General features: G+C 50.4%; 2 protein-coding genes across 2 annotated transcripts; both read right to left on the bottom strand.

Annotated features, from left to right (window-relative positions):
• Nucleotides 1–6,014: 6,014 nt before the first annotated feature.
• Smim41 (small integral membrane protein 41) lies at nt 6,015–14,545 on the bottom strand. Its single transcript, XM_075960718.1, has 2 exons — nt 9,459–14,545; nt 6,015–7,315 (listed from the first exon to the last, which is right to left on the bottom strand). The coding sequence occupies exon 1, from the start codon at nt 9,838–9,840 to the stop codon at nt 9,574–9,576; it is 267 nt and encodes an 88-aa protein (XP_075816833.1). The 5' UTR covers nt 9,841–14,545; the 3' UTR covers nt 6,015–7,315; nt 9,459–9,573.
• A 128-nt stretch (nt 14,546–14,673) lies between these two features.
• Atg101 (autophagy related 101) lies at nt 14,674–27,550 on the bottom strand. Its single transcript, XM_075960717.1, has 5 exons — nt 27,469–27,550; nt 26,573–26,758; nt 23,906–25,042; nt 21,857–22,172; nt 14,674–15,334 (listed from the first exon to the last, which is right to left on the bottom strand). The coding sequence occupies exons 4-5, from the start codon at nt 22,106–22,108 to the stop codon at nt 14,930–14,932; spliced, it is 657 nt and encodes a 218-aa protein (XP_075816832.1). The 5' UTR covers nt 22,109–22,172; nt 23,906–25,042; nt 26,573–26,758; nt 27,469–27,550; the 3' UTR covers nt 14,674–14,929.

The following is a 27,550-nucleotide window of genomic DNA, read 5'->3' as shown; positions in this document are numbered from 1 at the left end:
GCTTAAAGTCCTGAAGAAGTGACGGTCCACACAGACCATCAAAGGCTGGTGGACCTGGAAATAGGAGAGAGGGCTGGAGGGGAGTGACACACAGCGCGGCCTGTGGAAATGGCGCAGGTGCAGGCTGAGGACCCAAAGGCAGCATCCGACATGAGACACGGAGACCAAGAAGAACCACGGAGCAGGACAGTGAGGCCGAAACAACAGGGAAACTTACATGAGAGGGGACAAGCTGGCTGTGTGACATCATCCCAGGGGCTCTGGAAGCCTTGCTCGACTCTTCCCTCAAGTACGCCCTGGGCGTTAGTGGTATTCAGTGTGTACTGAGCAAGATGCGGCTGGCAGCAGGGATGGAGTCGGGGTGGCCACGGTGACACACACCTGTAATCTCAGAGAAGAATGTGAGTTCAATGCCAGCCATGGCTCTGTAACAAGATTCTGCCTTTTTTTTTAAAATATTTATTTATTTATTATGTATACAGCATTCCTTCCATGTATGTGTGCAGGCCAGAAGAGGGCACCAGACCCCATTACAGATGGTTGTGAGCCACCATATGGTTGCTGGGAATTGAACTCAGGACCTTTGGGAGAGCAGGCAATGCTCTTAACCTCTGAGCCATCTCTCCAGCCCAAAGATTCTGCTTTTTACAAAAAAGAAAAAAGAGGAGAAAGGGCCACCACTGGGGGTGCCCCCTTGGACAAAAGGCCCTCGGCCTACAGATATAGACACCCAGCATAGAACTCAGAAGGCTGACTTTCTCTCGGGACAGAGAGAGGTCCAATGCCACCCTCATTTTGGCTTCATTCCCTGTGACCACAGTGCCTCCTAAACGCCACATAATTCCCTATTTGGCATCACCTAGAGCTGGCCCACTGAAGTGGGTTGGGGGCTAAACCCAGGACCTGGTTATCCTGGGCACAGATGCCTTCAGACAAGCATTCAACTTGTCTGAAAGACCCAGGGTGGTGTCCTCCCTGTAGCTGAGCCACCCAGGTTGAGGTGTGGGAACTGGGCAAGAAAAGGGATCCTGAGCTGAAGTGGGATCAGGACATAGGCCAGGAAGACATTAGGTACCGTGGGTCCCATCTTGAAAGCTAAGGGGTGGTGAACAAGGCTGAGTAAGCAGTGTGTGGGCAGCGTGTGGGCAGGTTAAGTCTGCAGCGAGTGCCCAGGTTAAATCTGCAGTGTGTGGACAGGTTAAGCCTGCAGCGTGTGGGCAGGTTAAGAATGCTTCTCTATCTGCTCTGCAGAAGTCATTCATTCATTCACCGCGTGTTTACTGAGCACGTATTGATGTACCAGGTATGACTCTGAACATCATGTGTACCACACACAACCATGAACTTCATATGCCAGGCTCAACCATGAGCACCAGGCACAGACACCAGGCACAGCCATGTGTATACAGTCAAAGGCCCTGTTCTTCCAGGATTTACATAACTTTGAAGAAAACACACTCAGTGTATAACTGAACATGTGAAGGGAGGCTCAAGGGCCCCCACGAGGAACGTCTGACAGAGAACCCAGTTGTCTGGGGGTTATCAGAAAGGAAGGGACACCCCAGACCTGAAGGACGAGATGAGACCTGAGCCAGTCCTGCCAGCGCAGTGGGTGGGAGCAGCGTTTTCAAAGGCCCATAGGACTTAGCAGGGAGGGGGAGGGGGAAGGCAGGAGGAGCAGGGACCCAGTGTGGCCACAGCTCGGGGACTGCGGAGGTAGCGTCGCTGTGCTCCTCTGAAAGACACCCTGAGATGGCTCAGTAGTTAAGAGCACTTGCTGCTCTTCCAGAAGACCTGGGTTCGGTTTGCAGCATCCACAACAGGCAGCTCACTACCATCTGTAACTATAGTTCCAGGATATCTTAACACCTTTTCTGGCTTCCACAGGCACTGCACGCACACAGTACACATATACACATGCAAAACACTCATTCACATAAAATCTATCTTTGAAAAATAAAAGACACCATGATATCAGTGGAGAATGGCGGACTCAGAAGCTCCAGTGGACTTGGGGGCTGGTGAGAGACAAGGCTAGTGATAGGACATGGAGCAAAACTCGACAAGAGGTAGAAAGGACCCTTGTGGAGAGAAGAGCCCGGCCCCGAACCAGGCCCCCGGCTGAGGGAGGAAGGACCCCTGTGGAGATGGTCTGAGGGAGGAAGGACCCCTGTGGAGATGGTCTGAGGGAGGAAGGACCCCTGTGGAGATGGTCTGAGGGAGGAAGGCAGAGGACAGGAGCTGAGGAGTTATAGGTCACCACTCAGAGGCAGCAAAAGCACACAAGGGCTATGTTTCTGGGGGAGGGTGTACTCGGAACCACCTTCCTGCCAGCTGTAGCCCAAGTCCTCCCATGTCTGCAACACTGGCCTCTCAGACAGGGCAGACTCATTGCTAGCATGGACCTCTGACAGGAACATCATGTCCTGGCTCTTCCCTGGCTGGGTCTCCCCGTGGGTCAGGTCTCAACTAAAATGTCACCTCCCACAGAGGCTTTCCCTGACCACCTTCACAGATGCCGCACTATCACGGTGCGGTCACCACCTGAAAATACTTCACGCCTCTTTTTATAGGTCCAAGTGATGTCCCTCACATGGAAACGGGGGCCCTCTGGCCTGGGAGCTCTCTTCTCTAGCACTGGGGTAGTGGCGGCTCCCAGGCGGCTCCTCCATACGGCTCTGCAAGGCTTCAGGATTCAGATGAAGCTGGCCTGCTACCGTGAGAGTGTGAGTCAGTCAGCACCAGGAGAAGGAAGCACAAGAAGGGGTCCGGCTAGGAGGAGGGCGGGACAGAACCCTGAGGAGCTGGGCAGGAACAACTGAGAGAAGCAGAAGCTAGTTCTGGTCTGTTTTAAAGAGGGAAGGCAGGCAGGAGGTAAACAAGACCCCAGGGCACAAGCAAAGAACCAGAAGCCCAGCTAGGTAGTGAGACAACAGGTGCCTGACCACAGGGGGCAGACTCCTATCCCGTGTTGCTGTGCTTCTGTGAATGAGAATGGCTCCCAGGGGTTCTCATATTTGGATGCTTGGTCCACAGTTGGTGGGATTGTTTGGGAAGGCTGGAGGAGGTGTGTCACCAGGCTCTGTCTCTCTGCCTCCTGCTTGTGGATCAGATGTAAACTCTCAGTTACTGCTCCAGCACCATGCCTGTCTGCTGCAGCCATGTTCCCCACCATGAGGGTCAAGGACTCACTATGAAACTGTAAGCCACCCCTAATTAAATGATTTCTTTGGTCCTGGTGTCTCTTCACATACAGAACAGTGACTAAGACAGTCCCCAAGTGTCTGCTGCCATCACCTGCTTCCTCAAACGGTGGAGAACTTAGGTGGAACAGTAAGGAGCAGACATGGGGTGGGCACCAGTGCTACCCCAAAACCCACAGTCTCCAATCATCTCCAAAGCGCTGGTGGAGGGGGGGTGGACCCATGCGGAAAGAGGGGCAAGTGACAAAGGAAGTGGCCAGAAGGGCTTCAGCAAAGACTGAGAAGTGGCCCCTGGCAGAGAGGGAGAGGCCTGCCTGGCAAAGTCCTAGAAGCAGCTGGAAGCCCAGAGAGTGGGGAGGAAAGGGGGTCGATCTTCCGTGAGGCTTGGCTGCCGGAGAGTAACTGGAGGAGGTAGTGGGGGGTGAGCAAGGCTATTTTAAGGCAGAAGAAACCTGAGTGTTGGGGCACTAGAGCCAATGAAGTGCAACTGAAGAAGTGGCTGATGGGTCTCTGTGAGTTCAAGGCCACCCCGGGTTACGTGAGATTGAATCAGTCTAAAAGAGAAACAGCCAAGCAGTGGTGGCTCACACCTTTACTCCCAGCAGGAAGGGATACATCTAGACAGAGAAGGGAATATAAGGCAGGAGGAGACAGAAGCTCAGGATTCAGTCTGAGGATTCATAGCCATAGGATCGCCCTTGGTCTGAGGATTCAGTAGAGGTAAGAACTAGTGGCTGGCTGCTCTGCTGCCCTCATCTTCTCATCTTTCAGCATTAAGCCCTCTATCTGACTCCAGGTGTTTTTTTTATATATATATATAAAGATCAATTAGAATCCGTGCTACACACACATGCATGCACACAATCAAAATCAAGATACCATTTTTGAAAAATTTTGCTGGGCATGATGGTGCATGACTTTAATCCCAGCACTCAGGAGGCAGAGGCAGGAGGGTCTCCGTGAGTTCAAGGCCAGCCTGGTCTACAGAGCGAGTTTCAGAATGGCAAGGGCTACAAAGGAGAAACCTTGTCTCTAAAAGAAGAAAAAGAAAGAGGAAGAAAGAAGAAAGACAACTAAGAAGGCATTGTGATGTGTGACTTATTCCAGCACTGGAGGATAGGAAGAGTCCTAGCCAGTCTGGTCTATATAGCAAGCGAGCCAGCAAGCTACAGAGTGAGAGTTTGTCAAAAAAAAAAATCACCACTTATTCTTAGTATAGGCTCCTTTGTTTGAGACTGTGAGGTAATAACAGCTCAGACGGGCTGGAGTCTTCTGCACTGTCTCCCTTGTGCCTACTCCCAGAACCTCAGACCTGCAGGGGATATGGATACTCCTGGTCAAGCCCCCAGTTTCCAAATTCACTCTTCTCCAACACAGACTCTTCCATCCCCGACTTTCCCAGACCTCTGGTTCTCCTCTCTTACCTTCACTTAAGTGACAGTATGCCAGGCACTTCTGACCTTTAGCTCAGCCTGACCCACCCAAGTTTCATGTGTGGCCCAGAACTCTGCTAAGCTCCAGTCCAGGAGCTAACTGTCCCTGAGATGTTCTGGAGCTGAGCTGAGAGCAGAGGCCCCTCCACCTATGCTCCTCTGGCAGCCAAGAGCCTCGGTTTGCTCCACAATCAAGCAGGCCCGGCTTGGTGAGGAGACAGGCCCCTGCTTTGGATCCTGTAGTTTGTGGTATCTCTCAGCCACAAGTCAAGCAAATAGATAGTGTGACCAAGGTCTGGAACATTCTATACTCTCAGGAGAACAGTGATTCAGGTTCATTCACCACAGACGCAGGACTTGGCCGCTATCTGACATATTTGGGGCCACAGGTGAAGGCAGCACATTGTGCGTTCATCTTAACTGTGTGAACCAAAAATAAAAAAATAATAAAAATAAAAAAATAACCCAAGCCTGACTCATCTCCTATTTTCCTGAAGATGAGGGAATGGGAAGTGTGCCACAGAAATCAAGCACCTTCTCAGGCCTCAGTCACTACACCCACTACCAGACTGCACACCCAGGCAGCGTGGGTCGACTACTACGTGACACTGCTCAAAGCCGGCCTGCAGGGATGCCCTTGCGGCTTGGGCTTGAGTCCAGACCAGTCCCCAGACTTCTCTCTAAACCAAGCAGTTTGTTTTCTGTGAGTCAGACCTGAGAAGTCAGTCCTGACTGAATAACCAACCCATCACCTCAGTGTCACGGTCATGGTCCTCACCCCTCCCAGGCAGCTACTGACAAAGCCTGCATCCTGGGCTCCGGTGGCAGCCATTGTGCAGGGTTTTGACCATCATGTCCTTGTTGCCTTTTCCAGTCCATCCAGTTCACCCTCGGATGTGCTCCGCCCACTAAGGGTCCAGGTCTCTAGTGAGAGCCTCCAGCCACCTGACTTCCCCTGCCCCGGGCTCACTCCCCTTAGGCACCCCCTCCCCCACTGGGCTGCTCTTCTCCCTCCACCAGGTGCAGGCTGCCAGACACCAGGGCTGTGAGGTGGTCTTCATCAGCTCCCTCACTGAGGACTTGGCTTCTCCCCACCTGGGCATGGCTTGTGATCTATTTTAACTTCCGTCTTTGAGCCCCACTCTCCAGCCAGCTGAGAGCTCCCTGAGGGGAAGCTGTTTCCTTTGCTTCCTTGAGCCCAGCTCCAGAGCGCAGAAGATGTCAGCTCCGAGAATCAGGAGGTGCTTACAGAAGAAACAAAGAAATCAAGTGTGTCCCTCGAAGCCTCCCCTCCCCTTCCCTTTCTTCCTTCCCCTTTTTCCCCCTCCCTCTTAATAACTCCCCCATTTCTATAATTAGACACTATGACCAAAACAACTACTAAAAGAAAGCATTTATTGGGGTTTACAGCTTCAGAGGATGGATCCGTGGCCATGAGAACGGAGGGTATGGCAGCACACAGCAGGCATGCGCTGGAGCCATAGCTGAGAGCTTTCATCACACACAGTGGGCATGCATGCGCTGGAGCAGCAGCTGAGAGCTTTCATTGCACACAGTGGGCATGAGCTGGAGCAGCGGCTGAGAGCTTTCATCGTGAGGCACAAGGACCAGGCAGAGAGAGTGCTAACTGGGAATAATTCAAGTCTTCTGAAACCTCAAAGTCCACCCCCAGTGACACACCTCCTCCATAAGGCTACACCTACCAATCCTTCTCAAAGAGTTCTATCAACTGGGGAGCAAGCATTCAAACATGTGAGCCTATGGGAGCCACATAGAAGAGGTGCCCCTTCCCAGCTCTTGTCTGAGGTTGAATAAAGCCAAACTCTTGATCACACTGACCAAGAGGTCAGGGCGCGACCACATTTGGGCACTAGAGTCACTTCCAGCCCACATCACAGCTACCCTCACAAACTCTTGGTTCTAAACCAGCTGTGTGGTGCCATCTGTAATCCCTGAGAGGCTGAGGTAGAAGGATTACTGCGAGTTCAAGTTCATCCTAGAACACACAGTAGGTTTCAGGTCAGCTTGGGCTATTGAAGTAAAATCCTATCTCAATAACTAAATACATAAGAAATAAACAAACCAACAGTCTGCTAGAAGCAGGAAAATGGAAGGGGAGCGAGGAGACAAACTAGGAATCCCAAGGTCAAGGGCTGGAAACAGACCACACACTCAGAACTGTATTGCTGGCCTGTTTAATAGCAAGCCATGGAAAGTGATGGCACATTGCTGGGTGGCTGATGCTCTCTCCCAATGGGAGGGTCTAACCTATGGTTCTCAGCGGCAGCAGGTTACAACAGGTTGCAGGGCTGTAGGACACTACTGTCGAGCATCAGGCAGGACAGGTGCTTCACTCATGTCCACAGGGGCCTGGTGGGCAGAGGACACTCTAGTGTCCAAGTGGTTGGCGCCAAAAGTCATTCAGTGCCCAGAGCAGACAGCAGTCACTGTAGACTCAGTGTTCCTGGAGCCTGGGTCTCCGGGACCCACCCCGGGTGTCAGGGAACAGCTGAGAGGCAGCACTGAGTGCCAGGATCCCAGAGTGCAGAGTCACCACAGTCCAGGTATCTTCAGTCCACCATCTACATCACAACTGGGGTGAGGGTGGGTGGCAGGGGTTCCCTGGTGCGCTGGCAGGTGGAGGGAGAGCTCTCTGAGAGGCACAGCTGGCTCCAGCATCTGTAAGACATGGTGCCCCTATCTTGACTGGAGGGAGCTGGGCAGTCAGCTGAGATCAGACAGGGCCCTGCACAGTGATCAGACTGACAGGGTAGGGCAGGGTGCCAGTCCGTCGGCTGCCCCAGCCATGGTCACACAGGCTCAGGCTAACAGAGTGCAATGGGCTCTTCTGTCCCTCAGATCCCCCTCCAGTCTCCCCTTCTTTCCACTCTGAAAGGAGCTTACTGCAGCAAACCCCTCTTTTCCCCCACCCACCCAATAGCCTTGATCAGAGATCTGTAGTGAACTTCTGAACACACAGTACCCATTCCAAACACTGAGTCCAAGGGACATCAAAGGCAGGAAGCTGGCCTACCCCCTCTCCCAGCTCTGTCACAGTCCTGGGTGTGAGCAGACAAGACGGTGCTGGAGACAGAGCCTCTCCTGCCATCCAATTCGCCACACATCCCTAACACCACAGGGACTTGGTTTGGATCTTTCCCATCCATGTTTACTTCAGCAATCCCCCGAGGCCCTCCCCATTCCTCAGGTTCAAACCAGGAAAGCTGCGCCCAGCTGGTAAGGACTTGTCTCCTGGCATCTGAAGACTGTTCTAGGACCAAAACGGAATCTGGCAAGGCCACTGAAGAAGTAGGGACAAGAGGGGTCAAGCTGAACGTTGCATGTGTGCCTGTAACAGCTCCCTTCTGGCGGGAAGGGAAGCCATGTCTCCTGCCAGCATCTCACAGAGCTGTGGGGAAGCAGAGGGAGAGCAGACCCAGGAGACTGAGCTTGGAACCTGGAGCCCCACATAACACACTCAGGGGCGTGGCAGAGCTGGAACTGCACCACGGGGCTCCAGGTTCCACACTCAGTCTCCTGGGTCTGTTTTCCCTCTCAACGTTCTCTGAGCTTCTCTGTTTGCCAGTGAAGGGGTTTGCAGGGATTTAGAGAGAGAAGAAGGGAAGGAGGCACACGGAGGGAGACCGCAGCAGAGGGTATCAGGGGAACCTGGTCAGGAGCTCTCTGGTGCCCACCACCAGGGAAGTGAGTGGGGACAGTGCCCTGGGTTCCGCTGCCCACTACCCTGATGCCAGGAGCATGCACATGTGTGTGCGCGCGTGCACACACACACGTGCACATGCATATACACACGCACAGACACACACACTGCCCTTCCCTGGACTATCTTCACTCCAAGGCAATGGGGGAGGCATCTTTGACGTAATCTGCCATTTTCAAGGCCAGGGTGGCATGGCTGGCCAGGACTGGTGCCAAACCCTTAGCTGCTAAGCAAGGATCACACATTGTCGGCTTCACAGCTGCTTAGCTGCACCTGCCCACACCCTCAGCCCCTCACCAGGTCATCCTCACGGGCACCCTGCACCACTGCCTTCTTGGTGGTAACTTGAGAGCAGGAGGGGTGAGAGTGGCCAGGAAGAGCCTCTCACAGAAGTCCCCAGGCATCCCATACAGCACCCCTTCATGGCTCAGTCTGAGGTGGCCTTGGACCGGGTTACTCTGTCTTTGGCCACCCAGGCCCTTCTCTCCAGCTGGTTCCCGTCCTTAGAGACATAGAGACAGAGACCCAGAAAGAGCCCCACAGCTGGATCCTCGGCCCCACTTCTACTTCCTGCAGCATCTGCTCCTGCCAGGAGCCTTGCCGTCACCACCCCCAACACACAGCTGGTCCTGAGCTACCAGGGGCAGGAGGCAGGGGAGGAGGCCTTGCCACACCTCTCTACCTGCAAGGGTCCCCCAAACAGGCAGGGATTCCTCTCCAATGGGAGTGAAGGCTCTTCCCCCTCCCCTCCTCCACCTTCAGCTTGGTTGGCCCTGGTCTCCCCACTCCCGTCATGAACAAAGGCTTCATGGAGGGGAGAGCAGCGAGCTGATAGCCAAGGCCAGGCTGAATTAGTCTCCAGCACAAAGGTTCCTGCTGAGCCCAACACACTGCACGTTGGACTGGGCAGATGCAGGGATGGGGAAACACACAGGTACCAGAAAAGAACTCCCATCACCAGGCCATGCCAGTCTCTTCCTTTATGCTTGCGGGAGCACAAGGCTGTCTGTTTGTAGAGGACAGTCAGGGTGGGAGAGATGATCAGAGGCGAAGGGACCCTCCAGCCCCACCCCCACGTTCCCTATGCCTCACGGCTCTCACCTGTGCAGGAGACAGGAGTTTGCGGGATGGACCTCCCACTGTGCTCCACAGAAATGGGCTCTGGAGGGCACAGAAGGGGCTGAGCCTCTCTGTGGAGAGGTGGACAGGCTGACACCTAGGAGTCATCCCCTCCACAGGCACCAGGCTCGGCCTCGGGGGATGCGTGCCTTTCCCGAGTCGGTGGTGCTATCAGGCCCTGCGCTCGGAGGAGGAGTCCACCACCCAGGAACAGGATCCCGCAGATCACCAGAAGTGACAACACGCCCAGTACGACCGCCTGCACCAGTCGTGGCCCCTCCGGCGGCTGGAGTGGCAACCCAGACTGGTTACAGCAGCTCAGCCAGGCAGCCTTGGCCGCAGCTCCCATCTGTGAGCTGTTCATGCTCCCACCAGCTGCCCAGATGTACACACTGTCCTGAGTGCTGAGGCCCCGAGATGTGTTCAAGGGGCGGGTCTCCCGGGGCTCTACCGCCCCACTCTACCCAACTCAGGCCCCTCCTAGCCAGGCTCCTCCGAGTACCCTATGGGTCCTTCTCTGGCAGGCCAGATTCTTAGGCTAAGCCTTTCTGTTCTCCAATTCCATGCCCATAATTTGAAATTTCCAGGTAAGTCCAGGAGGTCTGTCCCCAAGGCTTTCCTCCCTTGAAAAACACCAAGATTCAGTGTTCTCAGGGCTTTTCAGCTTCTGAGATTTAGACAGCCCCCTCCAGGGGACGGTTGAGGCCCTGAACACACTAAGCTTTCTGTCCGGGAACTAGACGGTCAACACTTCTAGCCCACAGGGACACAGCCAAACAGGTAGCCCAAAGGGTCCAAATATGGAAATCCTTCCCTCGGGGCAGGCAAGCAGAACACGGGACTCCTCCACACCACAGGGCAAAGAGAGTGGGTAGAACAAGGTGCCCTGAGGCACGTCCTATTTACCAAGAAGAGAGCATAGATAAGAGAACAAGGGCTATATGGGAAGGTTTGGAGGGAGGAAGCAGGGGTGATGTAATTTTATTATTATTTCAAAAAAAAATTTAAGCCAGGCAGTGGCAGTGCACACCTTTAATCCCTGCACTCAGATCTTACAGAGTGAGTTCCAGGACAGGCTCCAAAGCTAGAGAGAAACCCTGTCTCGAAAAACCAAATAACAACAACAATAATTTTAAAAAGAGCAGAGACCTAGCCCACTGTTCCCCTCTCATGAGAATCATAATGCTCCAGAAGGATGGGCTATTACTGCCTTAAAAGACAGCCCCTGCCAGCTAGATACCCACGGCCCAGCCAGGGTCGGGGAGTCGAACACAATCTGGATGCAGAGAAGCCTGCCCAGGTCTCCTGGAAAATCCTTTAGCAAATTTTAAGTTCCTTTTCTTTCTCTCTCTCTGTAATATGAATGCTCTGTCTGTGTGTATGACTGCACATCAGAAGAGGGCATCAGATCCCATTACAAAGGGTTATGAGCTACCATGTGGTTGTTGGGACTTGAACTCAGTACCTCTAGAACAGCCAGTGCTCTTAACAGCTGAGTCATCTCTCCAACCCCTTAAGTTCCCTTTTCAAAAATAAAGTCACTGTGAAGAGGCTTGGGTGTAGCTCAGTTGGCAGAGTGCTTGCCTAGCAACTTGCCCAATGGAAGGCTTTGTGTTTCAAACCCCAGCACGGCATAAAAGAGGGCAAGGAAGCATCCACCTGCAATGCCAGCATAGAACAGAAGAAATCCAAGGTCAGAATACATAAGGAGTTCAAGGCTAGCTCAGACTACTTAACTTTGTCTCAAAAAGAACAACTAAGCCCGACAGTGGTGGTGCACATGCCTTTAATTCTAGCACTTGGGAGGCAGAGGTAGGAGGATCTCTGAGTTCAAGGCCAGCCTGGTCTACAGAATAAAACCCAGGACAGCCAGGGCTACATAGGCAAAATCCTCTTACCAAAAACAAAAAATAAGTTACAGCTTTAATCCCAAACATAGGCTAGTGGATCTCTGAGTCTGAGGCCAGCCTGAGCTAAACAGTTAGTTCCGGGACAGCCAGGAATGTCTCAGCTATGTAGAGACCCGTCTGCAGGCGGAGACTGTGCTTTCGTTTCCGACTGCTCAGACCTGAATAATCACACAGAAACTATATTAATTACAACACTGTTTGGCCAATAGCTTAGGCATATTTCTAGCTAACTCTTATATCTTAAATTAACCCATTTCTATTAATCTGTGAAATCACCATGAGGCTGTGGTGTACCGGTAAGGTTCTGGCTAGCAGCTGGCATCTTTCTCCTTCAGCAGTTACATGCCATCTCTCTGACTCTGCCGAGTTTCTCTATATATCTCTGTTCAGATTTCCCGCCTGGCTTTACTCTACTAAGCCACTGGATGAAACAGCTTCTTTAATAATCAATGGTAATATAACATATTCATAGCATACAGAGGGGAATCCCACGTCATCTCCCCTTTTCTTTCTAAATAAAAAGGAAGGTTTTAACTTTAACATAGTAAAATTACATATAACAAAATAGCTATCAGCAAGACTTACAGTTAAATATTTATATATACTTTATCTTTTATCATAAGTAAGGAAAACTATAACTATCTATTCTTCAACTCCATCAAAGACTCCAGAAGGATATATTACCTAAGTTAAAAGGAAGTGCACTGTAAGCAACTTCCAAAATTCTAGAATTGACAGAGACATCTCACTGCCTCGACAGTCACCCAAAGTTCTTCTGTAACATTGGGGCATCCATCTTCAGCCTACAGACCTATAGTATCCGTGCAGACTTTTCTATGAAGCAGGAAATCTGAAAGGCCATTTCACCTCTATTGGCAGTTTGTCAGTCACTTTCTCTGTATCCTGCAGAATGTCTGGCAGACTCTTTCATGAAGCAGGAATCCTGAAGGACTGTCTCACCTTTAGGCAAGTTCAGCAGTCATTTTTCCAGTTGAAACAGCATACCATCAAGCAGTCCAGGCAAGAGCAGTTTCTTGCCCAAAAGGCTAACAAACTCCATAAGCAGCCTCTTCAATGCCTATCATCCTTTTGAAGTAATTGGTGCTGCCAGGAGCAGATGTGCCTCATTGTCATGAAAAGTCCTAAATTCTTAAAATATTTTAAATGCCATATTCTGTAGTTTTTGAAAGGTTTGAAGAATACCTATCCATCTGAAATCTGAAACACATCTAGAAAACCTAACCTGGACTATAAGCTTGACTATTATAGACTATCTATTAATCTGCATTTCTTAATTATACATTACATTTTCAAATAAATTGCATAAACACATTAATCAAGAGCAAAAATATACACTTAACAAAACTGACCTTAAATTTGTATCAATAAACCAAAATCCATACCAAAACAAAGTATTCATCTCTATAGCATATTCCTTTTAAATGTAAATAAACATTTATAAACAATCATATAGGGAATTTGGGCGTTGTCCTCTAGACTACTTCCTGCTGACTGGGATGCTGTTAATCAGATCTTTCATGGAACATCATGTGTGGCAGGTTCATCTCAGCCAGCAGTCCTGAAGCTGTCATGGATGTTGGACCATCTGGGTCATTGCTTCAGGGGATCTTGTTTGATAAACCGTATTAGCTGGTAAGGAATCCACAGCTTTCTGTCCTCTGTGGAAACAAAAGCAGAACCTCTTTTCCAAAGCAGCAAATCCTTAGACCCAAATTCTGAAGTCAAGGTACCTTTAAAATATATATGTTGGTTTTAACAGCAGCCCCCAGAATCAAGTATCTCTCTGTAGTCAAAAGATTCAAAGAAACCTGACAATATACATAATCCTGACTCTGTGTATATTTCATCTTTACATGGCTTATTTTTCTTTACTCCTTTAATCTATGGCTGCACTTTTATATTACTTTTACTGTCTCTTTAAAGACTTTGCTTCATTTTATAACTGTTTATACTTTTTCTTCTCTCTCCCAAGCCTATGTACATTTTTTTTAACATACTGTGTCTCATTTAGAGGTCTTTTTTTTTTTATCATTTAGAGGTCTTTTATGTCTGAATCTGTCCTATCTGAAATGCTTTTCTGATAAGAAGCATTTTAAAATGGTAAGCAATGTGTTCACAGCAGCCCTAGATGCTGGCTCCGCCTTTCTCAGTCTTTCAATATGGTAGAGTTACCTGTACCGCCAGTTCTGGGACTGCCTCGTAGGAGCTGCACTCAACACCTCAACTCTGGGAAGGAGCGTGCGCACCTAAAAGACCCCGTCCAGCTGCATGCTCACACAGGGGTGCTGAGCAGCAGGCATGCTCTCAGCTACTTTCCTCCTTACCCTGAGTGGGTGTACAAGAACCGGGACCTGAAGTGGAAGGCAGACCATGAGTGTTAGCCTCAGCCGTTAGAGCATCACTTGTAGGCAGACTGTGCTTTCATTTCCCCCACTGCTCAGACCTGAATAATCACACAGAAACTATATTAATTACAATACTGTTTGGCCAATAGCTTAGGCATACTTCTAGCTAACTCTGACATATTATATTAACCCATTTCTATTAATCTGTGAATCACCACAAGACTGTGGTCTACTGGTAAGGTTCTGTCTCAACCCCCCCCCCCCCGAAAAGGTCACCTCTAGTCAATACCTCAGAAGAAAACAGGGAACACTGCAACTGCAGCATGCCAGGGAAGCTTGTAAAGATGCCTTCTCTAGCTCTAAGTCCCGCAGACGTCCATCCTCCAGAGTGCCCACAGACTGAGGAGGATACCATGTGCATGACCTGGAAATGATCCCAGCTCCCCGCTCCAGGACCATGGCCAGGACCCAACCAGCTTCATATGGGCAGCTCACTCAGTTGGGCTTAGATCTCCCAAATGCAGCCAACAGCATCCCAAATTACAGAATAAGTGAAGAGTGTAGCGGTGGAGACAGAGGACACCTGTGTAAAAATGAGTGTGTTCCCAAGCATTGCCCTAAGTGAAGCAGGTCAACTTGGGCAGTGTCACCAGACACCACCTTTCCTTAAATACCCTGAGTTAAACAATTTTGTGTATGTGCTATAAAGACAAAGCACCCATTGTCACACTCACTGGACAAGTCATAGTCACATCTGGTTGGGGGACACCGACATATGAATGCCTAACACCGTAAGTTCCATCGTCTTAACTGCATCAACCCACTTCTCTCAGTTTGGAATGCCCTCGGAATACATGTGTCCTCATGAGAATGTCACAAAGTGTTCATGGCAGGACACAAGCCAAGACAGCTGAGCCAAACTCACATCTTAACTTTATTTGCAACCCTCATGGTAGTTCTGTACAGTGTAGAAAGAGACCCCACCAGGAGAGGTGTGGAAAGGTTGCATCCAAAACAGAACCACTGCAAAGGTGACAGGGTCACCAGAGGCTAGTAACCACAAAACCTGGAACTTCTCTTCAAGTCTCATCAAGAATCTAGAGCAGGTTCCAGAGCCCCGAGACCTCAGCATCAGACTCCCAGAGCCATCAAGGAGCTGCCAAGGCCCCAGCAAGGCCTACAGAGCAAGGGTGTCTTTGATGAGCCTGCGCATAGTGGTGGTGACAGAGGTGCCCAAGGCATCAGTGATCTGAAAGGAGATCTTGTAGAGGTAGGGCTGCACATCGCGCAGGCCTGTGTCAAACACGTTGTCCACTTCTGACTGCGTGGGCATCTTGGGCAGGTACTCGTGCCTGCTCATCACCTCCACAATGTTGATGATCTTCTCACAGAGCTTCTCTCCCACCTTCTCTCGGCAGATCTGCCGTTCCTGCTCCGTGGCCAGGGCTACCACATGCACCTTGACCGTCCACACCTCCCAAGGGATACACTCATCCGAAAAAGGCCAGCGAGACTTTTTCTTCTGATAGAACTCCAAGGACATCTGGCCTAGCCCATCACCACCTGAATTTCGCAGTGCATCCTGGGGAAGACAGAACAGATGAGCAGGCCATGGCCTTGGGAGGGGAATTCATTTCCATCTCTACTCACCCTACTCACTAAACATGGCAGGGAATTAAACCTATAAAAGATAAAGGACTTGTATGAGGTGACAGAAAATACCGCTCGCCTAAAATAGGTTCAGGCAAACTAACACCCTTCTCCTTGCCCTGCTCAGCTTTAAGAAGTGGCACCACTGGGCAGCAGTGACCCACGCCTTTAATCCCAGCACTTGGGAGGCAGAGACAGATGGATCTCTGGGAGTTTAAGGCCAGCCTCAAACAAGAGCGAGTTCCAGGACAGGCTCCAAAGCTACAGAGAAACCCTGTCTCGAAAAACCAAAAAAAAAAAAAACCAAAAAAAAAAAAGAAGTGGCACTGTATCAAACGTGAGCTAAGGTGCGGGTGCACACCTACACAAGTGTACACACTCATACATAATGAGCTATTGTGTTCTGACCAGGGGCTATGCTGTGGGCTGAATGAGCTTAGCCTCCACAGGCTATATTTTATATATTTGAACACTTGGTCTCTAGCTGGTAGAACTGCTGGGGTCTGAATTAAGGTTATGTGAGGACATAAGGAATCTGTGGCATGGATACGGAAGCATCCAATGTTGTATTTCTCAGGAATGACAAAGAGCCTGGGCCTGCTTGTGGCATTCCTCAGTTGAGAAGCACGGGAGTGCCAGAGGCCTTCCTTGGTTTCTAGAAAACAGGGCAAAGCCTGCTCCCATGCCTCAGACATTTATATAACCTTGAAGGTGCTGGCCTGAGGACCAGGCTTCTCTGCTGAACTGCAAACTCCTGTTATCAAGAGCTGTAATGATTAAAAGCGAGCCTTGGGAGGATTTGCACTCTGTGCTCAACTACCTTGGGACCCCGGTTTCCTGTTTAGTTCTTCTGCACTGATCAACCTCACAAGAACTGTTGGAATAGAGTAGGGGGCATGGCCTCGTTGGAGGAGGCACGACCTTGTTGGAGCAGGAGGTCACTGGGGGTGGGCTTTGGGGTTTCAGAAGACTTGTGCCATTTCCAATAAATTGTTTCACAGTTGTGTCTCAACCTGAGCTCTCAACTCTTGCTCCAGTACCATGCCTGCCTGCCTGCTGCCATTCCCCCCATCCTGAGGGTTACAAATTCGCTCTGAGGCTGGAAGCCCAAACATTCTTTCAGCAGCTGTCTTCGTCATAGTGTCTTATCATGGAAAGAGAAAAATAAAGAAGCTGGTACCAGAGGCCGGGCAGTGGTGGCACACACCTTTAATGCCAGCACTTTAATGCCCGGACTCGGGAGGTAGAGGCAGGTGGATCTCTGTGAGTTCAAGATCAGCCTGATCTACAAGAGCTACCTCCAGGGCTGTCACACAGAAACCCTGTCTCGAAAAAACAAAAACCAAATAAAAAATGTTGGTACCAGGAGTGGGGTAATGCGTGACAGGTTTAATCATACTGTTTTGGAGAAGAATGTGGAAGACTTTGGGACTCTGAACTAGGAAAGTAACAGAATACTGTAAGCAGGTTTTAATGGGGTATAGTGCATGTCTGGAAGACAATGGTGCTAAAAGCAATGTAGACTACGAAGGTCTGGCTCAAGTTTCAAAAGCGAACAATATTAGCACCTGGGCTAGAGGCCATTCTTGTCATATTTATCCAAGAATGTAGCTGCCTTCTGCCCTTGTCCTTAAGGATCTACCTGCGGCTAAATTTAAAAGGAATAAACTAATTTTGTTAGCAGAGGACAGTTCAAGACAGTCTGATAGACTGTCACGTGGTTCTTAGTAACCACTCTTACACAGGTCTACAATGAAAATGTTTAAGTGGAGCAAAATAAAAAATGGAAAGTTTGGCCGGGAAGTGGTGGCACTTGCCTTTAATCCCAGCACTCAGGAAGCAGAGGCAGGTGGATCTCTGTGAGTTCGAGACCAGCCTGGTCTACAAGAGCTAGTTCCAGGACAGGCTCCAGAGCCACAGAGAAACCCTGTCTCGAAAAACCAAAAAATAAAATAAAATAAAATAAAATGTAGAGTTTGAGGAGAAAAACAGCACCAGGAAATTTAATGTTGGTCTTGTACTGAAAGAGGTGAGAATTTTTTTAAAGGCCTAATCCAAAAAGGAATGAAGGAGGACCTCAGGGAGGACCCTGCCCAGTTAAGCTTCCAATCTGTACAAAGGAAAAGCTGGAGGGAGTTTCTACTCCTAAAACGTAACAAACCAAAGTTGCTGTGAAAATGATTCGAGGAGGCCAGGGTTCTCCACAAACCTAGTCGTACTGTTCACATAGTCCTGGCTCTGGAGTCATGGAGGATACACAGTATGAGGTTGTGGGATCTTCCTCCAAGGCTAAGGAGAGCCACTGAAGCCAAGCGTGTGGCAGAAGAGTCCCTGCAAAGAGGCCCTGAGGGGCCACTGTGTGAACCTGTGAAAGTGAAGCCTGGATTGTTTGGCTACTACATGAGGTTGGAGATGCCAGAGCCAAAAGACACGGAGTGGAAGCAGCCCAAGAGACAGAAGTGTGCAGTCACCAAAGCCGGGAGGGTGGAGTCATCTCAGTCCTCCGACATCAGACTCCGAGTCTTCCCTGCTGGGTTTGCATTACCTGGCTGAGCTCCCTTTTCTTCCTTTTGGAATGGTAACGAATGTCCCATGCCACTGTGTGTGGAATTATGTGATCCGCTTCTGGTTTTACAGGGAGTTACAGGTAAGAGACAGCCTTGAGTCTGAGACAACTTTGGACTTTAAAAATGTTGTTAAAGCCAGGTGTGGTGACGACTTTAATCCCATAGCTTAGGAGGCAGAAGCAGGAGGATCTCTGAGTTCAAAGTCACCCTTATCTACAGAATGAGTTCCAAAACAGCCAGGGCTACACAGAGAAACCCCACCTTGATGAACAAAATCAAAAACAAAATCGTGTTGAGACTGTGAAACACTATGGAGACTTTGAAGTTTAATTAACTACATCTTGCATTATGATATAGCCAAAAGTCTATGGGATCAGGGAGTCAAATTTAGCCGTTTGAATCAAGTTTATAAATTTGGTCCCCAGTTGACAGAACTGTTTGGGAAGGACAGGAAGTGCGGCCTTGTTAGAAAAGGTGTACCATTAGGGGCAGGCTCTGAGGTCTCAAAGACCCATCTCTGTCTTGTGATCGTGGAACTGCCACCTCAGGGCCATGCCTGCCAGATGCCATGCTCCCGCCATGATGGACATGGATTTTAACCCTCTGGAACCGTGAGCCTCACATCTTGGCCGTGATGTCTTATCACAACAACAGAAAAGTAACTCAGACAGGGTGCATGCCTATAACCCCAGCATGGGGAGGTGAAGGTAGAGGAAGGGGCGCTCAAGGGAGTTACCAGGTCTAGAGACACCTATTCTGCGCCAAGAACTTTCAAAGTCACTTGCTTCTCTAAAATCACAGAGGGGACAGATAATTTTACCTCAGTAAAATGAGGTTCAGAGAAGAAACAGCCCACGGGTGAGCAGGCAGCTTGGGAAGGAAGAGCTGGCTCACGAGCCTGAGCACCGGAGTCTGATCCCAGAGTCACACAGAGATGTTGGGCACAGTGTGGATGCTTATAGCACCAGCATCGGAGGCGGGGGCAGCAGGATGCCTGGACTGGGCAGCCAGCCAGGCTAGCCTGCTCTGTGAGCTTCAGGCCAATGAGAGACCATCTCACGGGATGACGTCACCTGGCCTCCGTATGCACGTCGCTCATGTACCCACACATACATATGCATACTTGCCAAAGTGATCTTGTGACTCCAGACTGTGATCACAGCACTGTCACTTCCATGTCACATTAGGGCCTTCTCTTTCTGCCACCCTACTCGGGTCCCCGCAACCAGGGGCTGTAGAAATGGTTCACTGGTTAACAGCACTTGCAGAGGACCCTAGTAGCTCCAACATTCCACCAGGAAGTCTACAACCACATCTAATTCCAGCTTCAGGGAATCTGATGGCTCCCACAGGCACCTGAACACACGTGACACACATAGACACACACGTGACACACACAGACACACACGTGACACACAGACACACACGTGACACACATAGACACACACGTGACACACATAGACACACACGTGACACACAGACACACACGTGACACACACATAGACACACACGTGACACACATAGACACACACGTGACACACACATGACACACATAGACACACACGTGACACACACAGACACACACGTGACACACAGACACACACGTGACACACATAGACACACACGTGACACACATAGACACACACGTGACACACAGACACACACGTGACACACACATAGACACACACGTGACACACATAGACACACACGTGACACACACGTGACACACATAGACACACACGTGACACACACAGACACACACAGACACACACGTGACACACGTGACACACACGTGACACACACATAGACACACACGTGACACACATAGACACACACGTGACACAGACACACACGTGACACACACATAGACACACACGTGACACACATAGACACACACGTGACACACACAGACACAAACGTGACACACACATACACACACACATGGCAAATGTTTACAGACGCATACACATAAACAAAATACAATCTCTTCTGAAAACTCTGCAATAACTCCTCCCCAGAAAAAGCCTACCTGCTCTTCTACTTCATGACTACCCAACCTCAGTCTCTCTTTAAGAACAGCAGAGCCTTAGGGACTGGTTTAGAGAAGCGGATGCCAAGGGATGGAGCTAGTAAAAGCGGAGGACAAAACAGACCTGGCAGCTTCATTTGCTCTCTTTTGAGAAGCACATGGAACCAAACACTCAATAATTCTACCTCTGCTGTCCCATGGCTACTGCTCCAGGCCCGTGGGCAACAGAGAGCAAAGATGTCTCTCCGGTGAGTACAGTCATTTCCTCCACTGACAAACAGTCACGCACCCTGACTGGTAGTAACAATGGCTAACAATTCTGTAATAGTAGCACACTCTATTCAAACACCAAGTACATCTTAATCATTAAGTCCTTGTAGTACAGAAACCACAGTCAGGGACCACTGTCACTCTAAGTTCATCTTCTGCGGTGTCCCCTGCCCAAGGTCTGCCTTGCTAAGTGGGGAGGGTGGCTCTGGCTCCCATTCACTCACCCCCTTTCTGAGACAGAGTCTCACAATGTAGCTCTAGCTGTCCTGGAACTCACTATGTAGACCAGGCTGGCCTCAAACTCATAGAGACCCGCCTGCTTCTGAGTGCTGGGATTAAGGGCACGCGCCACCATGGCCAGCTAGTCCCTACTTTTAAGCCTCTCGGTGGTGAAGCATGACTAGGACACCTCACCCTGCCTGAGCTCACAAGATCAAGTGTGAGCGCTGCAGCCCTGGAGAGCGGGCATCCACCTGGCTGTGCAGCCCCTGCAGTAAGTACCGGGCCTGGGGACGGACAGGCTCAGGGAACACAGCAATGGAGGGAGGGAGAAACACAAGGAAGAGGAAGGACTTCCCTCCAATACCCTGAAACTAGACTTCTCAATGAAGACAAAGATAAAACTCACATTGCCAATGAGGAGGGGAAGAAGGCAATTTGGGAGAAATAAAAGACAACATATCACAAATTGTCTCTCATATGCGAAATCTAGATTAAATATATGCACACACCTACATGCATGACATGAAAGGAGGACTATTTAGGGGAGAAAGGCGAGCATTAGGAGAGGAATGGATAAGAGCAAGGTACAATGACATACATGTATAAAGATGTCAGGATGAAACCCACCGATATACTACCTTAAAAAATATTAAAAATCCACAGTGCCATTTCATCCCTGGAATGGGGACCACCATGCGCAGCCTGGTGTGTCCCTTACCCCTTTCTCCCTGCCTACACAATGCACACAAGCACAGGTCACAGTGCCCAAAGGGACCTCACATTTGGAGAAAGCCACTCAGCCAGGCACTTCCCCTCTTAGACAGTTTCAGGCCAGATGGGAAAGACCCAAACTATACGAGGAAGAAACAAAAGAGACAGCTGTCACGGACAGCTGTGGAGACAAGGTGGTCAGGATCACAGGCGCAGGGACCACCTCTCAGCTACCTCACTGTTTAAGCTGAGGGGCTGAGGTAGTTCAGTTCACCCTTCCTCCAGAGAAAGTAGGAGCACCCTCCCAGCCCCAACGGAGCTCTCAACACATTTGTTTCTTTGAGCCTGAAGAACTGACTCCTGCCAGGTAGTGGTGGTGCATGCCTTTAATCCCAGCACTCAGGAGGCAGAGGCAGGTGGATCTCTTGTGAGTTTGAGACCAGCCTGGTCTAAAGAGCTAGTTCCAGGACAGGCTCCAAAGCTACAGAGAAACCCTGTCTCGAAAAACAAAACAAAACCAAAAAGAAGGACTCCTGGTCTTTGGAAGGGAGGGCAAGCTGGTCCAGCACACTGCCAGGGTGGAGGGGTACACACTGCCAGGGTGGAGGGGTACACACTGCAGGCCCACCTGCCATCAGCTAGGCCACCCACCTACCTTGAATTCCCCAACAACCTTGCGCAAGGCCCGGTCCAGCTCCTCAGAGGAGACACGCACATACGTGAAGTCAATGAAGTCACAGTCAACATCCTGGATGCCCACGGTGCCGATGGAGTAAGTGCCCTCCTTCTTGTAGTGAAACTTGCCCGTGCTGCGGTGCAGGAGCACTGTGTGTAGCACAGCCAGCATGGCCTCCTCCACCTGCCGCCCCTCCACTGACACTTCCAGCACTTCTGATCGACAGTTCATCTTGCAGCCAGCACCAGAACAAAGGTGAAAGGCAGGAAGCTTCACCCCACCTCTCAGGGGCAGCCTGTAAGAACCAGGTCAGATCATCTAGAAGGTCCTGTCCACTTTCTGCTAGACCGGGCTCAGCCTCTGCCTCTCCTGGCCCTTGTGTGTTCTGGCAGCACACTTTATAAGAAAACCCACAGACCCTTGGGACCAGCAAAGGGCAGAGCCTCAAGGTCCCCAGTCCAACCATCAGGTGAGGTGGGACTTGCATTCCATCTGTGGCACTCTGTCTAGCAGGTCAGTGAAGAGCCACCGTGCCTCCTCAGCAGGCAGAGTCAGCCTGAGCCCAGGGGCTCTGCCCTAGGAAGCTGCAGGGGAAGAAGGGCAGCAAGGGAAACGGCCCCACAACGGCAAGAACATGAGCGGGAGCACAAAAAAAAAGCCTGAGTCAATTTTCTGGGACCTTAATGGCCAGGTTAAAGCATCTGGACTCTGTCCCAAGGGCGACAAAGTCACTGAAACCCTGTGTCAACATCAAATCTCTACATGAGAAAGTCAGCTCTGGCTGCAGGGCAGATGCCACTCTTTGTCCTTTACCAAGTCATCGGAGAGCTGGGAAGGCTAGGCTTTCAAACCCAGATAACACACACCCCACACCCACACACCTCCCAGGCCAGCTAGACTCCTTGGTGGGCACTGCACATACATGGCAGGCGAAATATCCATACACGTAAAGAGAGCAAAAAACACACACTGAGCCCATAGGAAATGCAAGCAGTTATGTTTCTAAGATGTGTGTGTACTCTACTTGTTGCGGCTTCTTAGTGACTTCTCACCGCCTCGCACACAGACCACCTCATCTTTAGATTCCTCTGGAGAGCATAGTTAAGCTACTTCTTCAACCAAAGGAATCAATGCCTCGGGTTTCGACCCACTGGCTTTAGTTTTTGTATCTGCTTTGTCAATTTTAGCAGGGGTTTTTTATTTTATTTATTTATTCATTTGATTGATTGGTTGGTTGGTTGATTGGTTGTTATTTATGTGGGGTTTTTTTTTTTTTTTGATCTTGTTTTGTTTTTTTCTTTGAGACAGGGCTTTTCTGTGTAGCCCTGGCTGTCCTGGGACCTGCTTTGTAGACCCGGCTGGCCTCGAACGTACAGAGATCCACCACCACTCTCCTGGGAATCTTCTGCCTCAACTTCCCAAGTGTTGGGCTGTCTCCTATTCTTAAGTAGTAAGTACCTCTACTCCAGACATAAAGCCGTAGGGGGCACCCCCTTTCACCTGGCCATCAGCTTAGGCACCTGTGCCACCGAGCGTTTTTGTCTCTCCCACTGGACACGTCCTACAGGAAGGGGACTATATTCTATTCCTCACTATAAACTGTCTCTCTTAATTGCTCAATGCATCCTGACCCAGAATTCCAGGTTCTTCCAAGGGTTTGTTTCTCTTGGATCAGGGATGCGATGGCTGTCTCACTCATTATCTTGTTTGACACCACCCTTCAATTCCCAGCTCTGGTCAGCCCTTTCTTCCATTTCTCCCTCTCACCAGCAACTTCCCGAGTTCCAGTATTCCTGGACCCACCCCTTCCTTCCAGCCCTAGGCAGTTTACATTTCCTTCTGGTCCCCCTAAAGATCAGGCTGAAGTCTGGTTGACCTAGAACAAGCCAATCCCCCCACCCTGCGTGTAGAGACTGGACCAGGAGTCACGCAGCCTCGAGTCCCCTTCTTCTGCCGCTCTAACCCCCGCGCGAATGCGGAGTGCTCGGGAATAGACTAAAAGCAAAAACAGGCGATTTGGATCCGTACCGAGAATTCGGACCGGACGTCAGGGTCACTGCCCGCGAACTCGCGCCGTCTCGGGGCAGCAACGCAGACGACAAGGACCGGTCTCGGACACCTTTTCCCCCCCGGAGCAGGACACCCAACACAGGTTCCTCCGGGCCGGCGACCCCTCCGCCAGAGCCTCGCTCAGACCGGAAGTTTTCCGCGGCCGGAGGGCGGAACCGGAAGAAACCACCGCGTCTATGGTGGTTGATGGCCCAGTTCGGCTCGATCCAGCCCTACACAGCTGCAACCGCAGCGTCGGGAAGCTCGCACGAACCACATAAGCTCTTATAGTGCTCCATATTTAAGTGCTAGTTTTTTTCTTTTGCTTGATCGTGCTTCGGGCCATAAGACTCGATGAGAACAACAACCCCCTCATTTGGACTAGTCTATTCACTCCTGCCAGCGAGAACGCTGTTTGGGCTGGTACAACCCACTTCCGCCATCGAGACAAGAGGGAAAGAAGGGACGGTAGACTCTGCGCTGCCTCTGGTGGCCGAGCGGAGTCATCGGCGACCAAGGCGTGGTCCCCGGCGGACGCTGACAGCCCTAAGACAGCCGGGACCCCAAGATCCAGGCCTTAACGTCTGAGGGGCTCCCTGGAGATGAGCGCACGCCGGTGTGCTGCACGACGCTCAGTGGGTGGCCGAATTTGTGCTGGCCTAAAGTGCCTAACAGTCAGGTTCCCTGAGCTTAGAACCTCAGGGAGATTTCGAAAAAGAAGCTTAATTTCCCTAAGTTATCTCCGTACAGAAGCACTACTCGGTGTTCTATCATGACCGAGCAGGTGACAGTCTTGTTTTTAACGATTACGCGGTTGCTTCTCTGATATCACCCTTTTTAAAATTCCCTTAAAAACGGAGAGCTTCTGTGAAGGATCACAAGAAAGATCTTTGTGATCTATAAGATGTTCTACGAATACAAATTAAGTGCCCCTGCTGTATAATTTCTCGGAGCGTGTTTAGTTGACTTTGTGGTTGTTAACCCAGAGCCCACAGGGTTTGGCCAGTTGCTGTTGGCTCCTGGAGGGCGTGCTGTCCTCAGCTTCCGACAGGGGGCACTCCTGAGTTGTTCCAAACACATTTCGTCTCCCAAAGCAGTGGAAAGAATGTCTTGTATCTAGAATAAGAAATTGACCATGAGAGAAGCTAAGTCACTTACTTAGATCACTGAGCAAAGAGAAGACCTAAAGTTCAAACGGGTGCAGCTCACCTGTCTGCCTTCTGCAGAACCCTCCACACACACTGCTAATACGCCTCACCAACTAGAAAGGCTACCGAGCAGCATGGAACCGCCTTGATTTTTACTATCTTTGCCAGCTTTCCACCGTGTCAATTTTAAGCCGCAGGATACTGCTGAATTTGGAGTCTAAAATGCATAAAAGATCACTCTATTGATCGATCGGGAGGAGTAAGTACAATAAGGCTCCTGGGGGTTAGAACCACCTGTGAGTGCGTGCGTGTGCGTGCGTGCGTGCGTGCGTGCGTGCGTGCGTGTGTGTGTGTGTGTGTGTGTTGGAAACTGACGTAGGGCTTGTGAATCCTAGGTGAATTCTCTACCACTAAGCCACAACTCCACCCTCCTCTATCTCAGGCTCTTTGCTGGCACCACCGAGGACACCATTCTGCCCTGGTAGCTAGCGGTCATGAATGGCTGCACTTGAGAGACGCTGCAGTACTGACTTATCCACAACTGTGCCTTTCAGAGAGATAAAACTCTACTCACCAGCCCCAGCCTACGGATCATGAAACTGGAGCTCACTGGTGTGCCCTGGTTTACAGTGATAGTTAACTGTATGTGTCACCTTCAACTTGACTGGAACACACCCAGACATTTGTCAGACACGTGTGAAGGTGTCTCTGTTGGGAGTAACACTTGAAAGTGGTAGACTAAATGAAGTAGACGGCCATCCCTAGTGTGGCGGGCATCATCTGATCAGGTATAGCCTGATCAAAGCCCCATTCTCCTGCAAGGGGCATTCTTTACTGCTTTAGGGCTGGGACATCAGCCCTCTCTTGAGTTTCTGAGTCCCCAAACTGCAGCATTCGGACTCAAACTAAACCTTCTGCTCTCCGGGCTTTCCCATTGCTGCCATCAGCTCTTAAGCCCTCGTCACAACGCTGTAAAATATTCCCTGTAATAAACCTCCATCCCGGGCTGGAGAGATGGCTCAGTGATTGAGAGCATTGCCTGCTCTTCCAGGGGTCATGAGTTCAATTCCCAGCAACCACATGGTGGCTCACTACCATCTGTAGGGGGGTCTGGCGCCCTCTTCTGGCCTTCAGGCATACAGACAGAATATTGTATACATAATAAATAAATATTAAATAAATAAATAAACCTCCATCCCTCACATCTGTCGCCTCCTCCCATGCATGTAGCTGTGTCCTGTCTCTGCAAACTCTCAGACACTTGCCAGGGCCCCAGAACGGCTGGCTCTTCTCTACCGATGATTTTGCTCACTTTGTTGCTGTTGTTTTTAGTATTGGTATTGCATGGGTGATTTTGATAAAGCCTCTCTCCAAGGCTGGCTTGTGATTCTTGACCCCCCTCCCAGCACTGAAATGACAGGCCTATAGCATGCCTGTCTTCTTTACATCACTCCTCTCCCTGCCCCACAGCCCATCCTCCCTGTTGAGCCTTTGGTACCTGTCATTGAGCTGAGTTCTTTCGTCTCTCTGGTTTCACATGCTGGCAAAGCCTTGCCTCCTCAGACATTCCTGACTTCTTCCAGGGCACCCAAACCTTGAGTCCCATCCTTGTCAGAATGGTCCAGGCTTAGCCAAAAAGAATGGTTGTATGTGGCATGAGTTCTCCAATCCTATGCCTTGACCCCTATGATCATGATACAGTTGTTTAGCTGGGTGATGGTGGCACACGCCTTTAATCCCAGCACTCAGGAGGCAGAGGCAGGCGGATCTCTATGAGTTTGAGGCCATCCTGGTCTACAAGAGCTAGTTCCAGGACAGGCTCCAAAACCACAGAGAAACCCTGACTCGGAAAAAAAAAAAAGAAAGAAAAAAGAAAAACCAAATATAAATAAATAAGGAAAGAAAAATAAATGGTCTGTAAGAAATGACAGCAGGTTCTGTGGGGCCAGAAAGAGTGAGGAGGGCGCTACTGCTGTCATCCCAGGGAGACTCCGGTGGCCTGAAAGGGAAAGGGACACATTCAAAGTAGAGGGAACCAGGCTAGGTAATACAGGCCTGTACTCCCAGCCCTTGGGAGCCTAAGGCAAAAGAATCAAGGCCAGCCCGGGCTGTGGAGTCCACACGAGGCCAGCCTGGATCACAGGGCAAAAAAGACCATCCCAAAACAAAATAGACAAGAAATCCACCAGTGTTAAGAGAAGGAGCAAGTCCCATTCTCAGAATGGTGGGAAGTGACTGGACACCATAAGAAAGGCCAGGCCACTGCAGAGAGCACAGGACAGCAACTCGGGCAGATGGGCGGGGGGGGGGGGGGGGGGGGCGGGGGGGTGCCAGGAAGCCGCGGAGCTCCAGGGTTTTCTGGAGAAGGGGAAGAGGCCGGCAGGGAGGGCTTACTGAAGGCTGAGAGTGGAGCTCGGAGGCAGCAGATTCCTCCGGGAGAGTTGGGTGTTCCAGCAGCCAGGCAGCAGGCCACTGA

This window comes from Microtus pennsylvanicus, chromosome 2 (assembly GCF_037038515.1).
Source record: "Microtus pennsylvanicus isolate mMicPen1 chromosome 2, mMicPen1.hap1, whole genome shotgun sequence".
Lineage (NCBI taxonomy): Eukaryota > Metazoa > Chordata > Mammalia > Rodentia > Cricetidae > Microtus > Microtus pennsylvanicus.
Note: the sequence above shows the minus strand (reverse complement) of the source record. Positions and strands in the feature narration are given on the sequence as shown.

What these genes read in the sequence shown, in the direction of transcription:
- Smim41 (XM_075960718.1), bottom strand. Translation starts at nt 9,840, where the DNA reads ATGAACAGCTCACAGATGGGAGCTGCGGCCAAGGCTGCCTGGCTGAGC.
- Atg101 (XM_075960717.1), bottom strand. Translation starts at nt 22,108, where the DNA reads ATGAACTGTCGATCAGAAGTGCTGGAAGTGTCAGTGGAGGGGCGGCAG. An exon ending in AGGTTGTTGGGGAATTCAAG is followed by an intron (nt 15,335 to 21,856) that starts GTAGGTGGGTGG and finishes TGTCTTCCCCAG; the next exon opens with GATGCACTGCGAAATTCAGG.